At 34.6% G+C, this 14,983-nt stretch overlaps 2 protein-coding genes and 1 long non-coding RNA gene across 3 annotated transcripts in view; 1 reads left to right on the top strand and 2 right to left on the bottom strand.

Annotated features, from left to right (window-relative positions):
* Positions 5,175–6,167, top strand: LOC110265746. The gene is made up of 3 exons (XR_002351999.1): positions 5,175–5,386; positions 5,499–5,902; positions 6,017–6,167. It is a non-coding gene; the product is annotated as an uncharacterized LOC110265746 (long non-coding RNA).
* Positions 9,435–10,655, bottom strand: LOC107611536. Its single transcript, XM_016313451.1, has one exon. It carries the CDS (start codon positions 10,653–10,655, stop codon positions 9,435–9,437), a length of 1,221 nt encoding a protein of 406 aa, XP_016168937.1.
* Positions 14,107–14,983, bottom strand: part of LOC107614225 (proline-rich protein 2) — a 1,931-nt gene continuing 1,054 nt past the window's right edge. Inside the window, exon 2 of the mRNA XM_016316450.2 lies at positions 14,107–14,878. Within this exon, the coding sequence (XP_016171936.1) occupies positions 14,442–14,878 (437 nt within the window). The 3' untranslated portion in view covers positions 14,107–14,441. The remainder of the gene's footprint in view (positions 14,879–14,983) is intronic.

Genomic DNA, 14,983 nt, shown 5'->3' with positions numbered 1-14,983 from the left:
TTTTAATTTTCTTAAGAGTAATTTTGTTGGTGCTTAAATCTTGTAAGATATTTTTAGTGTTTTACTCGGATAGAAAATTTGGAAATCAACCTTTTACTACAATCAATCATCTTTATCTTTTTTCCTCCCTCCCTATCTCATTATCTGCCCATCTAATTATTAAACATTATATTTGAATTTTTTGTTGTTGAATGGCTGTTTGCTAAAAAGAAAAAAAGTTTATTATTTGATTAACCCACATTAAAAAGAAACTGTGTTAAAAAAAAACGGTTTTTTTTTTTCCAAAATACAATGCGAAGCTTCTCATCCCTCCATTCTCTCTTGTTTGTTGTAAAGAAAAATTGTATGCAGGATCTGGTTCTTTTAAAATTGTATTGTCACTTTATAGAAAAAAGTACATCATTAATTACCATTGAATTAAAATAGTAAAGTTCACTGATAATAAATATTACAAATTCAAAGGTGATTAAAACATCACTTTACCACTTTACTAACATTGTCACTTTAGAGGATCCTTTTCCGTTTATGCATATCTGAGTTGTGTGAATATGAGAATACCTAGTTATATATAGAAATATTTGACAACTATTACAATTACTAATAATATTTATTATCTAACCAACCTAAATACTAACTAATATAGTTACTTTAATATCTCCTTTAAACTCAATGCAAGTAGAAGCTAAATGAAATTATTTTGAGTTTGGAACACTAAATTTTAAAAACGTATAGGATGATGAGCCTTTGTAAAGATATTAACTGTTTAATCCATAGTCGCAACAACTATTAGACGAATAGCACCAATGAGAAGAAGTTGACATACAAAGCGATAATCAATCTTGATGTGTTTGGTACACTCGTAAAAGATATTATTATGGATAATTTGAATAACACTCCTGTTATCACAATAATGATCAGTGGGAGAAGACTCAATAGCCCCCAAATCTTCAAGAAGCCAATAAATTGCCAGTACTTCAGCAGAAATAATGTTAGCCAAAGCACGATATTCTACTTTGGTGCTTTAGAGAGTAGTAAAAGTTTACTTCTTAACTTGCTAGGAGATAAGAAAGTCATAAAAAAAGTAATTAGTAGTAGAACATCAATAAGTAGGGTCATTAGCCCAATCAGCATCAAAATATGTCTGAAGAGTCAAAGAAGATTGAGTTAAAAAATGAAGACCCTAAAACATAGTACCTGTGATATAACAAAGAATACGAAGAACAACAACATAATGAGTAGTGCAGGGGCTGATAAGAACTGACTAGCAACATGAACATGATAAGCAATATCTGGTCGAGTAACATTGAAGTAAACAAGACCACCAATCACCTGTCTGTAGAAAGTGGGATTATCTAAAATTGTGCCATTCAACGGAGTGAGACGAGCATTAGGCTCAAGAGGAGTACATTCTGTGTGACTATCAGTAAGTCCAGCCCTAGCAAGAAGATCAGATACATACTTTGCTTGAGAAAGATAAATGCCATCATTTGACGAGATGACTTCAAGACCAAAAAAATAACTAAGAGATCTAAAATCTTTCATTTCAAACTGGTAGTTGAGGCTGGCTTTAAGATCACGATGCCATCAACATCATCTCCAATAATGATCATGTCATCAGCATATAATAGGAGAAAAACAACACCCTTGGTACTCTTGCGAATGAAAAGAGCATTCTCATAAGGACTGCAAGTGAAATCGAGATTGTAGACAATAATACTAAACTTTTCAAACCATTCTAGAAGAGCTTTTTTAAGATCATAAAGTGCTTTTTAAAGAAGACAAACTTTGTTAGGAGAACAAGAATATCCCAGATGAGATTTCATGTAAACCTTCTTTGTAAAATCATTATTAAGAATGGCATTTTTTACATCTATCTGACTGAGAGAAGAACAACAGAAATTGCAAGAAGAACTCAAATAGACATGAGGTGAGCATTAAGAGAAAAAGTCTCTTCATAATCCATATTATATTCTTAAGTGCATCTTTGAGCAACTAATTGAGCCTTATATCTGTCAATAGAACCATCAGAGCGAGTCTTGATCTTGTATACCCATCTACTAACCACTACTTCCTAATAAGAAGAAGGATCAACTAAGTCCCATGTGTGCACTTTATCTACTGTTTGGATTTCTTCCTGGATTGTTTGCTGCCAATTTGGATCTGTGGAGGCTTCTTTATATGACTTAGGTTCATGGATGTGAAGGATAGTAGCAAAACAATAATAATCAAGAATACAAAGAGGTGGATTTTTTACCTTGAAAATGCGAGTGGGTGGAGGAGGAAAGATTACAGGAGAAGGATCATTGTTTGGTTTTGGATCATCAGGAACAAGAGAAAGCGCAAAATGGGAGGATCAAGAGGTGACTAGAAATAGTATCTGTAGTTTAAAGGAGGAGAAATTAGAAAATATGTGATGCTCATAGAATACAACATGACGAGATATGCAAATTTGTCTAGAGATGGGATCCCAACAATGCTAGACTTTATGTTTAGTACCATAACCAAGAAAACATCACAAACAAGCACGAGGTTCAAGTCTATTATGTTCATGGGGTTGAAGGAGAACAAAATAGACAAACCAAAAAATCTAAGAGAACTATAGTTAGGTGACATATTATAAAGATGCTCAAAGGGAATTATGTTACTAAGAACAGAGGAAGGAAGACGATTAATAATGTGAACAGCAGTGAGGATAGCTTCAACACTATGCACGTTCAAGACAAGAAGAGGAAATGAGCATTTCATGAACAGATCAAGGATGTGACAATGCTTGCGTTCTGCTCTTCCATTTTGTTGAGACGTATCGGAACAAGAGAACTTAAATAAGGTGCCTTGCTCAGCATGAAATTTCAAAAGTTTGGTATCACGGTACTCCATTACATTATCACGTCAAAAAATTTTAATGACTTTAGAAAACTGTGCTTTAATCATAGTAACAAAATTGATGTAAAGCTGAGGCAACTCGGATCTATTAGACATCAAATAAATCTAAGTGAACCGTGAATAATCATCAATAAATACTACAAAATATCGAGCCCTACCCAAAGAAGTTGTGGGAGCAGGGCCCCAAATATTAGAATATATAAGATCAAAGGAAGAACAAACAAGAGATGAACTATTATTAAAAGACAAAGCTGGTTGTTTTGCAGTTTGACAAGAAATGCAATCAAAAGATTCATATTGATTGATCCTAAAACTTTCTTAGAGTTGAAATAGCCTTCCGATCTTACATCCAGCCCCGATAATCTATCTCGTCCGAAGATCTAGCACATGATAATCAGAAATAAAGAAATTGACATAAAAACTAAGTTCAACTAGTTGAGCCATAGAGATAAAATTAAAGTTTAATTTAGGAATGGAATAAGCATCGAAAAGATGGAGATCAAAATGTGTGATAGATCTTTTATGATTCACATGCATAAGGGATCCATTGGTAGTGTGGTTAGAAGGTATTGTGGTAGTGGTTAATAAAGAGAAAAGATGGTGCATGGGTGACATGTGATTAAAACAACCAGAATCAAAATACCATTTAGAATTTCTTGGATAAGCGGATAAAGCAGCAAATGTATTACCAAAGAAGGAGAGAAGTTGTTTAAGAAAAGACTCAATATCGGTTAGAGAAACAAGAGATGAACTACCAGAAGTAGATGAGGTAGATGCATCAGCGGCAACAACAGTAACAGGCACGGGCTTATAAGCATTAGAATGAGGATGATTTTTGTTCTGATCTTTATGAGCCGAATGAATAGGACAAGTAGTAATCAAGTGGCCCAGTTGTTTGCAGTAGTGACAAAACACGATGGAATAATTAGAGACAATGTGACCTTTCTATTTGAATTTCTAGTATTCGATGGAGAGACAATCTGGAAGAATGTGACTAGAACGACTACAATTTCAACAAAATTTCGTCTTTGTCAGTAACTTCAAAAACAACAACAAATTTGAAATAAGTCAATCAGAGACGTGTCTTCTCCTCCATCGAGTTCTCTCTTCTCCTCACCCTCGCCGCCGTCGACGCCATCGATCTCTCTCTTTGTCGCCGTCAAGCTTGCTCTTTGTCTCTCTGTCCCATTCTCCGGTAAGTATTAAGCATTGCTTCTTGAATTTGTTTTTGCTTGTTTTGTACTGTTAATCTGTTGTTAATAATACTGATTCAGTTGCTGGGTTAGTTCAGTGATTCTGAGTTGCTATATTCTGTCATAATAATATTATTGCTGGTTTTTTGATCTGTCTCTCTGTCCCTTTTTCTGGTAAGCATTAAGCACTGCTTTTTAAATTTGTATTTAATTTTTTGCTTGTTTTGTACTGTTAATTTGTTGTTAATAATACTGATTGAGTTACTGGGTTAGTACACTAATTCTGAGTTGTTAAAATTTTGTTAATTTCTAATTATTCTTAATTTGTTATATTCTGTCATAAACTCATAATAATATTGTTGCTGATTTTTTTATTTTTTTATTTTGTGTTAATTTTAATGATGTCCAACAATCTCAAATGGATTCTATGCTTTTATATACTAATGTTGGTTTATTATACACTGATAATACCAATGCTTTCATATCTTAATAGTTAATAGTTAACAGTGAATGAAATAACAAAATTTGTTTCGTTCAAATTCAATAAAGTTAGTTATAGTTATTATGTGAAATTATAAAATTTTAAATTTTATTAGGTTAAAAATGATTAAATTTAAATATTTAAAATTATATATAAAATTTTTAATAATTTTATTTAATATTTAATTAAATCGGTTGAATTCAATTAAACTTTGATCAAATCATTAAATCAATAAATCAGTCGTTTTATTGGTTCATTGACCGATCCAATTCTCAATCTTAATCTACTAAAGATTTAAACCCCAAAAAAATAAATATTTTTTTCTATTATTAACTTCGATCAAATCTTGAACCCGAATATACCTATTGCAAGATAAGGAAATTTACCACTAAATCAAGTTCTCGCGTGTAGAAATAAACAAACTTATATAGTACCAATCAAATTAAAAGATATATTTTGTTGGATAAAATATAAATTATTATTTCTTTTATTGTTTATGGTATTCTCAAACTAACAAGTTAATAATTAATTTGTCGCGAATCTGAGCTCTATTTAAAGATTTATCGCCAATTAGTTATTGCATGTACGAGATAAGATTCAAATTCTCAATCTTTTTTTTTTTTGGTAGTCAAAGGGGGCTGAAAGCCCCAAAAAGAAAACAAACAGTTATAAATCAATAACACAACGGGGTAAGGAGACCCCTCTCATGTCAGCATCTAAGATGGATCTCAAATCCATAAAAGGGGAGTCAATGAAGCTGTACCCTGCATCTCTCTCCTCCACACTTTTTTTTGCCAGCCAGTCTGCAGCCTGGTTACCTTCCCTATAGGTATGTCTGATTTTAACACTCCATTGTTTTTTCAACCAAACATTGATACTCCTGATTAAGTTATTTGGGTGTTGATTCAGTCTCCTTCCTTTCGTAATTGCTTCATATACAGCCCTTGAGTCTACTTCAAGTTCCACTCTTTTGAACCCCAAATCCCAGGCAGTCTTCAATGCATAGCATACTCCCCACAATTCATCTTGAAAGGCAGAACAAGTCCCTAAATTAGCCATGAAGCCGGCAACCCATCTCCCCCAATGGTCCCTTGCCAGGCCACCACATCCTGAACCTTTTTCGTTGGACGCCCCATCAGAATTGAATTTTATCCAGCCTTCTACAGGGGGTTTCCACGCTACTTCAATCTCCACTCTTCTTTTCTTTTGACAGAATAACTCCTCTTTTTTGAAAGCTTCATTTATGGAATTTGTTGTCTGAAAAATAGTTGCTATAGCGTCTATCGGCCGTCTGAAGGGAGGAGAGAAGATTTCACAGTTACGCCACCTCCATAGCCACCAGCAGGTAACTGAGAATTTTGTGATCCATGGAGTTTGGTTATTCTTTCCTAACTCTGTTGTTAAATTTCATCGGAGCCAAACATCGAAGGGAGCTCTAAAGAAGCTTTGAATTTTACAGGGATTAATTAATTGAGTCCATATACTTGAAGCAGCAGGACAATCTCGCAGGACATGGCTTTGATCTTCCGTCAGACTATTGCAACGATGACATTCATCTCCTGTACCAAATAATTTTCTTCTTCTCGCACCTGTCATCAATTTCCTATGCAAGGTTAGCCACATAAGGATTTTTATTTTCTGGGGTCCTTTCCATCCCCATAAAACTTCCTATATGCGGTCCTGTGTATCTATCTGCTGGCTGATTTTTCTATATGTACTTGCTATGTTGAATTCTCCTGTTGGTGTCAAACTCCATAGAATTTTGTCTTCTTCAAGGTTATCCCAAGGGGGATGTATGGCCTGAATTTTATAGATTATGTTATCTGGAAGATATCTTCTGAGTAAGTTAAAATCCCATCCTCCATTTAGGTCAGTAGCTTCTGTGAGAGTGATTTCCATGTTTTCCTCTTCTACTGGTATGATAGCTTTTTGGATTAAGCTACCTTCGTTCTTAAGCCAGGGGTCAATCCACAGCCGAATTCTCCTACCATTTCCAATGGAAAACTCAATGTTATCTTTAAAAGAACCCCATACTTTTGCTAAACTTCTCCACAGATCAGAGTCTGATTGCTTGCTGAGGATATTTTGTCTCAGGTCTTGTCCTCTCCCATATTTACTGAGCATTACTTGCGCCCATAAGCTTTCTTTTTCCATAACTAATCTCCAAATGATCTTTTGTAAAAAAGCCTCGTTCATCTTACTTAGCTTTCGAAAACCGAGACCACCCTCTTTAATTGGCTTGCATATAGTCTCCCAGCTTATAGCGTGAACCTTCCTGCTCTCTCTACCATCCCCCCAGATAAAGCTTCGCTGTATCCTTTCAACCTCTTTGCAAATACCTTTCGGGACTTGGGTATGCATCATATCATAATTGAGAATGGGACTGATGACTGCCTTGGCCAGAGTTATCCTCCCTGCCATCGATAAACAATTCATCTTCCATCCTCCTAGCTTGTTCTTTACTCTATCAAGAGTAGTTTTAAAGTTGTCCTTCTTCTTCCTGTTATCACTAATCATAGCTCCTAAGTATTTGCCAAGATTGGACTGTTCTTGGAATCCACTGATATTGCTGATCTGGTTCCTGAGCCTCTCTTCAACATTCTTAGAAAAAACAATTGCAGTTTTTTCTGCATTAATTTTTAAGCCAGAAACTTGTCCAAATCTGTTAAGAGCCCTCAAGATGCCTTCAATTTGGTCAACAGAAGCTTGTGAAAAAAGGATTAAATCATCCGCAAATAGGAGGTGAGAGATAAATGGTCTTTCTCTCCCTGCCCTCATAGGTTTCCAATCGCCTTTATCTACCAGGTCCTCTATAAAGTGTGATAGTTTATCCATAGCTATTACAAACAAGTATGGCGAGAGGGGGTCGCCTTGCCTGAGTCCCCGGGTAGGAGTGATCATATCAGTTTTTCCTCCATTCCACAGAATTTTATAAGTCACCGAATTGATACACTCTTTTATGAGTCGTCTGGCCACACCTTCAATTCCAAATTCAGCTATGCATTCATCCACAAAGCTCCATCTCAAGCAATCATAAGCTTTAGCAAAATCAATTTTTATCGCCATAAACTTTTTCTTACCCTTCATACGCTTCATATCATGAATCATCTCCTTTGCAATAATGACATTATCATGAATGACTCTTCCTGGGACAAAACTGGATTGATTAGGGGAAATACGGTCATGTAAGGTAGGCTTAATTCTCTCCACCAACAGTTTAGAGATGCATTTATATACCACATTACAAAGAGCAATGGGTCGGAATTGTGATATAAATTCAAGTTGGTCAATTTTGGGTATGAGGGTAATGAGGGTTTGGTTTATTTCTCTTATCTCTTCTGGATTTTCCCAAATTCTTTTAATAAAACTACAGACAGAGTCTTTCACCATACTCCAATTCTCCTTATAGAAGTAGGCTGGGAATCCATCCTCTCCCGGAGCTTTTAGTGACCCAATGTGAAAAATAGCCTTCTGGATTTCTTCATTATTTGGCTGCTTCAGTAAGGCCGCTTTATGTTCATCTTTCATGACTGGGTAAGAGATAGGCAGATCAAGACTTAGGTAGTCTGTGGACTCTTCCTTATAAAGACTAGAGTAAAAGCTCACTGCCATGTCTTTGAGTTCTTGTTGTTCCTCACACCAAGATCCATCCCCTCTTCTAAGTTTTAAAATCCTGTTCTTCCATCTCCTTATAGCTGTTTTTGTGTGATAAAACTTCGTATTGCGGTCTCCATTAACAATCCATTGCTGTCGAGATTTCTGCAACCAAAGTAATTCCTCCTGGTTTAAAATTTGATCGAGTTCTCTTGACAAATCTCTTTCCAGCTTTTCTAGGTGAGGATTTCTTCCATAGGTGGGGGCTTTTTGAATACCCGCCAGTCTGTTCAAAATGGTTCTTTTCTTCCTGAAAACATTCCCAAAGACTTCTAAATTCCAACTCTTTAAAGCTTCAGTGAGGGATTCCAGGGCTCTCGGGAGGGGGGTGTCATTTGTCCAAGTCTTCTCAATGAACTCGTTAAAAGATGGGTGTGTTTTCCACATGACCTCAAAATGAAAAGGTCTTTCTCCCAACAGTCTCATACCCGGGGTAAGATTAACAAGGAGAGGGTGATGATCTGAATTGACTCTCGGAAGGATGTCCACCCTAGCATTCATGTATCTTCTTCGCCATTCAGCATTAGCTAGACCCCTGTCCAAGCGCTTGAAGACTCTCTCCATGCCGTCTCTTTGACCACCCTTCCAAGTATACTTTGATCCGACAAATTCCAGGTCTAAGAGGTTACAACTTTGTATCCAATTTTTAAATCTTTGGCACGCATGTTGGTCGGCTCTCGCCCCACCTTTCTTCTCTCCTTCCTCTGCAATCTCATTAAAGTCTCCTATGACCATCCAAGCATCCGTAGTAGCATCAGCCAATCTTTTTAAGTTTTCCCATAAGTTTTTTCTAATTCCTTCTTGGGGACTTGCATAGACTGCTGTAAGCTTCCAAGGAGAGTGGCTAGGGTCCTTTACCTCCATGGCAACATATTGGTGGTGTGTCTCCAATATATTAATGGTCAGCGCTGGATTATCCCATAACACCCAGATTCCACCTACATAACCATCCGCTTCTTCCAAAAAGGAAAAGTTAAAACCAAGAGCTTTTATCACTTCTGTAGCTTTATTTCCATTACATTTTGGCTCATAGATTAGAGTAATATCAGGTCTGTGCTGAGACTTTATTTCTTTGAGTGTGCGAATTGTAGCCTTATTCGCAACACCTCTAATGTTCCAAGCAACAATAATCATGGTAAAAGTAAGCTAAAAGGAGGAACTCCTACTAAGGACAGCTGGAAAAACTTGAACCACAAAGGGGAAACAAAAGTGGTCCTGGACCATTAATTGCACTGCATGTCTTCCACCTGAGGTGGATTAACTCCTTGCTGAATTGCCTTATTTGCTTCTTCATTCTCATATACTAACATAGCTTCCACCAATTCACTAGTTTGTAGTGAGTTAAAAGGTGGATCAGGTGGTTTACTCTGGGCTGGATCCTCCAAAGCTGTCTGAGGGATAGCTAAGGAGAGTACTTGGCTTGGTTGAGTGGATACAATCCAATTTTCTTGAAAATGGGGAGGATGATCAGGGTTGTTCAAAATAAAGTCATTGGGCTGGACAGAGGAAGAGTTTGGTGTGTTGCAGGTTTGGGTCATGGCATAAGGGTTTTTGTCTAATTGGTGTTCTGGTTGGGAAACAGGGTTATTACTATTAATCTGTTGGTGTTGGACAGTGTTTTTTTCTGGTGTATTAGCTATTTGGGCTTGTTTGTGGGCATGTGTGTTTGGGCTTTTTGGTCTGGTTGTGGACATATGGGTAGGGTTAACTGGCTTAGGAAGGTCTAGATTATTCTTCTTATGAGAGGAAGTTGAGGACATACCTTTGTCTTTTTCTGATTGTGGTTCATTACTGATTCCTGCCGTCGCTTTAGGATTGCTTTCTTCATTCCTTTTAGGTTCTTCCTCTGCTAGTACAGCAAAACGTGACTGTCGCCTCTCACTTTCTATCTTTCTTTCCTTCTCCTTTTCTTTTCCACCTCCTCCACTACTTGTACCTTCTCCTGGTTTTGTGGTCTTTTTGCCACGCGTAGACCTCTGTACTATCATCCAGGGGCCAAAGGCATCAGCAGGTTCCTCTATCACTTTTTTGCCCTTGTCGATATTCTTATTTCCATTTCTATCCTCTTCTTCAACCTCTGCATTTGTCGCTTGACCTTCCTTCTGGATTTGTTGCTCTGGTGAGGGGTCTTGTTTTCCTTCCTTGCAGTTGGCTTTGTCATGTCCCACTCTTCCACACCTAAAGCATACCAAATGAATGCCCTCATATTCCACTACATGAGTTTGTCCGTTAATCTGGTATTGAGAGACTAGAGGCTGTTGTAGGTCAACCTCCACACATAACCGTGCAAATTTTTCCCTTGTGATTTCTGCTGTATTTGTGTCCACCTTGATGGTTTTTTCCACAATGTTTCCTATTTTTTCCAAAATAGGTCTACAGTAGTACTCTATGGCCAAACCTGGAAGTCTAATCCAAGCTGCTATATTATCTATGGGCGTATTCATTGGATTGAAATCTGGTTTTCACATCCTTACTGAGAGGTAGTGATCCAGAATTTTCCATGGCCCCTCCATTAAAGCAAAATCCAGATCTTCAGAATTATAGAACTTGACAAGAAAAAACTCATTTCCGAGGTCAATGACGTCAATGCTTCCCCTCTTCCCCCACATCACCTCTAATCTCCTCTTCATAGCCAACAATGAGATTTTTCTCCCCAACAATTTAACAATGAGTGTGTCCCACCATTCCTTCCTGAGTTCTCTTTTCACTTCTTCCCCTATCACTAGATTGTAGAGGCCGTTTGGCATTTTTTTGACAATTATATCTGATTCATCCTCATCACTATCCTCTGGTTCTTCAACAGCTTCATCAGTAGCCATTTTCTCTATATTTTGATCACCCACCTCATTGGCAGCGTTCTTCCCCATTTTAACAATTTCTGCAAAAGAGTGGGGGACTCCTCCGACCCTGCTTTCTTGTTCCTTGTTGCTATTTTCTTCTCCTTGGGCCTCTTGTCTTCCCTGTTTCTGATGCTCGACCTCTGTTTCCATCATCCATTCCTCCACTCTAGGTGTCAGATCCATCTCCCCAGAGTATTCCTCCGCTTCTCCCGTCTTCCTCACCTTCTTTAAGTTTCTCAACGATGATTCTCCTTCCCTTCTCCTTTCTCTAGGATCATGGGATCTGGCCGCTCCCCCTCTCACATAAGCTTCTCTCATGGAGGACAAAAGTTCACTCGCACCAGTTGAAAGAAATAGTTATCAGTAGGTTTACATTGGTCCTTTGAAGTTAATGTAAATTCTCAATCTTTATTTAAGCAAATGAGTAAATTAGTCATTCGACTAACTAAATTGGTTAAATATGGATCATTGTTAATAATTGTTTTTTTAAAGAATCAAGATTGGAGCTATATGAGAATTCAAACACACCCAAATTGAACATGATCTTATGGACCTATATATATGTAGGCCCAATAAATAAAAGACATGCCAGTCTAATGATAGATGGGCGTTGGCTTAGACCTTTGGCATTGGGATTACTAATACTTTCATCACACAATGTGTTGTGCTTTAAAACTTGAGCTACTGCCACTAATTGATCATTCAATGCATGGCCAATTAACATAGCAGAAGGCATTATGGAGGTTACAACTAATATAAATTAGAAATCAATTCCCAAAAGGTAATTATCTATTTTATTACAAAACTACCTCTAACGTTCTTTTAATTTGAAAGTAAGAATGCTTATGCAAATAGCTGGAGAATATCAAGGTTATTGAATCTTTAGCTTTCAAAGCAACCTATTACAGATGAATGAATGAAAAAAATGAAATACTGATATTAGATTGAAGGGTGTAAAAGTAACAAGACAGCTAGAGTTATACACTACTCTACTGCTACTTATGCACTAATTATTTTAGTTGGACATCAAAATTATCAGTTATTAATTAGTGTAAAATACATAATATTAAAATATAAAATATATATTAAAATAAATTAAATTATTCATATATTTATATATAAATATATAATAATTAATTTTAATGGTTAATTTTAATGTACAAATAATTTTTTTTATATACGCTAGAGTACACAAGGAATTCTACAGCCAAAAACTTATAACTGCCTATCAACTTTCCTTTCTATTTTTGGGTATTCTGATATAGCAGTTAATAAAGACTTTGAGTCTTTATCCTTTACACCTCCTCAAACTTAGATTTGATCTTTAAACCACTCTATGTTTTTCTACTCAACTTTAATATTTACTAATAAACTACATATGCATTTTGATAATTAGCTCTCAAACATAAATTGAATAAAAATTATTTAAAAATTAGTTGAATAAAAAATTTTATACTTCTATCTATCTAGCTATCTATCTATCTAACTTTATTATTATTATTATTATTATTATTATTATTATTATTATTATTACAACAATGCTAGGAAACCAACTCTATATAAGCCAAGAATCAGCCAACTGGTAAACCAGAGGCACCGGTGACTTTAATCGGATGTTGCTACTGATAGGCACACGGATGTTTCTTTTTCTTGTAAATTGGATGGTTTTGGATATGATTTCTATGTTTCATGTGTTATGCATTAATAAAACATAATTAATTATATGGAACCAACTAATTAATGATCAAAGTATCTGTTCTGTGATTCTCTCCTATCACTAGCGTATCTTCCCTCATGTTTTGAACGTGGTCAACAATAATTTAAAAAACAAATTAAATTATAAATTAATAAAACTAATTATAATTAATTATGTTGTTCATTATTGGTCTTATTTTCAAAATTAAATGCAGACTTTGTTAATTCTAACGATTAGGTGTTCTTAAGGAGTTATAAGGAGCAGTAGAGTTGATATACAAATTTGGAATTAAAGTAGGAGTGCATTATTTGAAACTCTAAATAGGATTTTGGTGAAATGGCCATGGATGGTGATCGATGAAATTATTTTTCTTTGTATCTTTTTATAAAAATCTTAACAAGTGACATGATAATCAAATTGCGGACTTAACTACATGAAGAGTGATGTGGTCCTATATATAAGATATCATAAATAAGGGATACTAATATAAAGTTGATGAAACAAACATCATAAGGAAAATTGGTTGTTCCATTGTAATTTGTACAATAGTATATATTCCAACATAAGTTCATACTAATAATAATTAAAAATATTATTTATATGTTAAAATTAATAATCATATATTTATGTATAAATATATATGTAATTTAATTTATTTTATTATATATTTTATATTTTTATATGTATTCTATACATACTAATCAATAACTGGTTTTAATGTATACTTAATATAATAGTTAAATAAAAATTTGTGTTCTTAATAATAAACTAAAAGCTTAAAATAAAATTTCACTTTTATTTGATTTCTCTATTTTTAATTTTTTATTCCTTTCTTATCATTTTTTAATCATTTTTATAATTTGATTAGAAATATCCTATATCTAAAAATGTGTAATGATATGATAGCAAAGAATGCCAAAGTTCAAATTGATTCCTAAATGGTCATCTATGACTATAATCAGTTTGGTTCATATGTTCAGTTTGGTCTATAAGTTTTATTTTGATCCTTTTAAACATTTTATTTTAAGCTAAAAAAAACTTTAATTAGGTTCAATGTTATCCCACTACTAAATTTGACATAAATAATTAATAAAATAATAAATAATATGAATATTAATAACATTATTAATTGAATTATATCTTTTTATTTATTTATATTAAAAAAATATAATCGAAACATTTTTCATAACTTTCTTAATTTATTTTTTTCTCATTCAAAATCCCAAACTCTAACCATCAATCATCAACGTTCTAAAATCAAGTAAAAAATATTTACATTAGTGATCATTGGTGGGTCGTTGATTTCGCTGGTAATTGATATAACGAGAAAATAAAACATCAATTTAACAGACAACTAAGAGATCATTTTTACCATCCTGCATTGATGATTAATTATTCAATTTACAATGAAAATACTGCGAACTTGTGGTAATTAATAACGGAAGTATATTACTATATATATTTCGGTAAACTACATTCAATAAGAATTCTTATAAGACATAACTTGAAGTGGAGATACTTGGACATACATAACTATAAATATTAGACATTAATTATAAATAACATTGAGCACAAGAGATTATTTTTGGGCCTGTAGATATTATGAGCCTTATCACCATCTAATACAATGGAGTTGGAGTTGGCTTGTGAAATGGAAATTAATATATAATTCACTTTTCTTCTGTTTCAATAACTTAAGGACTATTCTGTGGAGGAAAATAAGGTTTTTTAGGGTATGGTTTAACAAATATTGGTTTTGGAATTGGCTTATATATAGGAACCGGCTTATAAATAGGTTTAACAATTGGAATTGGTTTTGGAATAGGTTTAAAAACCGGAATAGGCTTAACAATTGGAATTGGCTTTGGAACCGGCTTGAATACTGGAATAGGGACCGGTTTTTTCACTATTACGGGTTTTGGAATTGGTTTATAAATAGGAACTGGCTTATAAATAGGCTTTACGATTGGAATTGGTTTTGGAATAGGCTTATACACTGGAATAGGTTTCACAATTGGAATATGTTTCTTGAAGAGTGACTTATGATGATGGAAAAGGAATTTTTCTTCTTCATTATGAACTTCTGGTTTTGTCTTTGCCAATTCTTGGTCTCCAAGCTTTGCTTCATTCTCTGTAGAAATTAAAATGCCAAGCAGCATAAGTTATGCAAGTTTCATATGAGAATGAATAGATCTTAGTTAATACATATATAGAAGAAAAATAGACACTTGTTTTT

Source organism: Arachis ipaensis, chromosome B08 (genome assembly GCF_000816755.2).
Source record: "Arachis ipaensis cultivar K30076 chromosome B08, Araip1.1, whole genome shotgun sequence".
Lineage (NCBI taxonomy): Eukaryota > Viridiplantae > Streptophyta > Magnoliopsida > Fabales > Fabaceae > Arachis > Arachis ipaensis.
The sequence above is the reverse complement of the archived record's forward strand: the minus strand, read 5'-3'. Positions and strand labels throughout refer to the sequence as shown.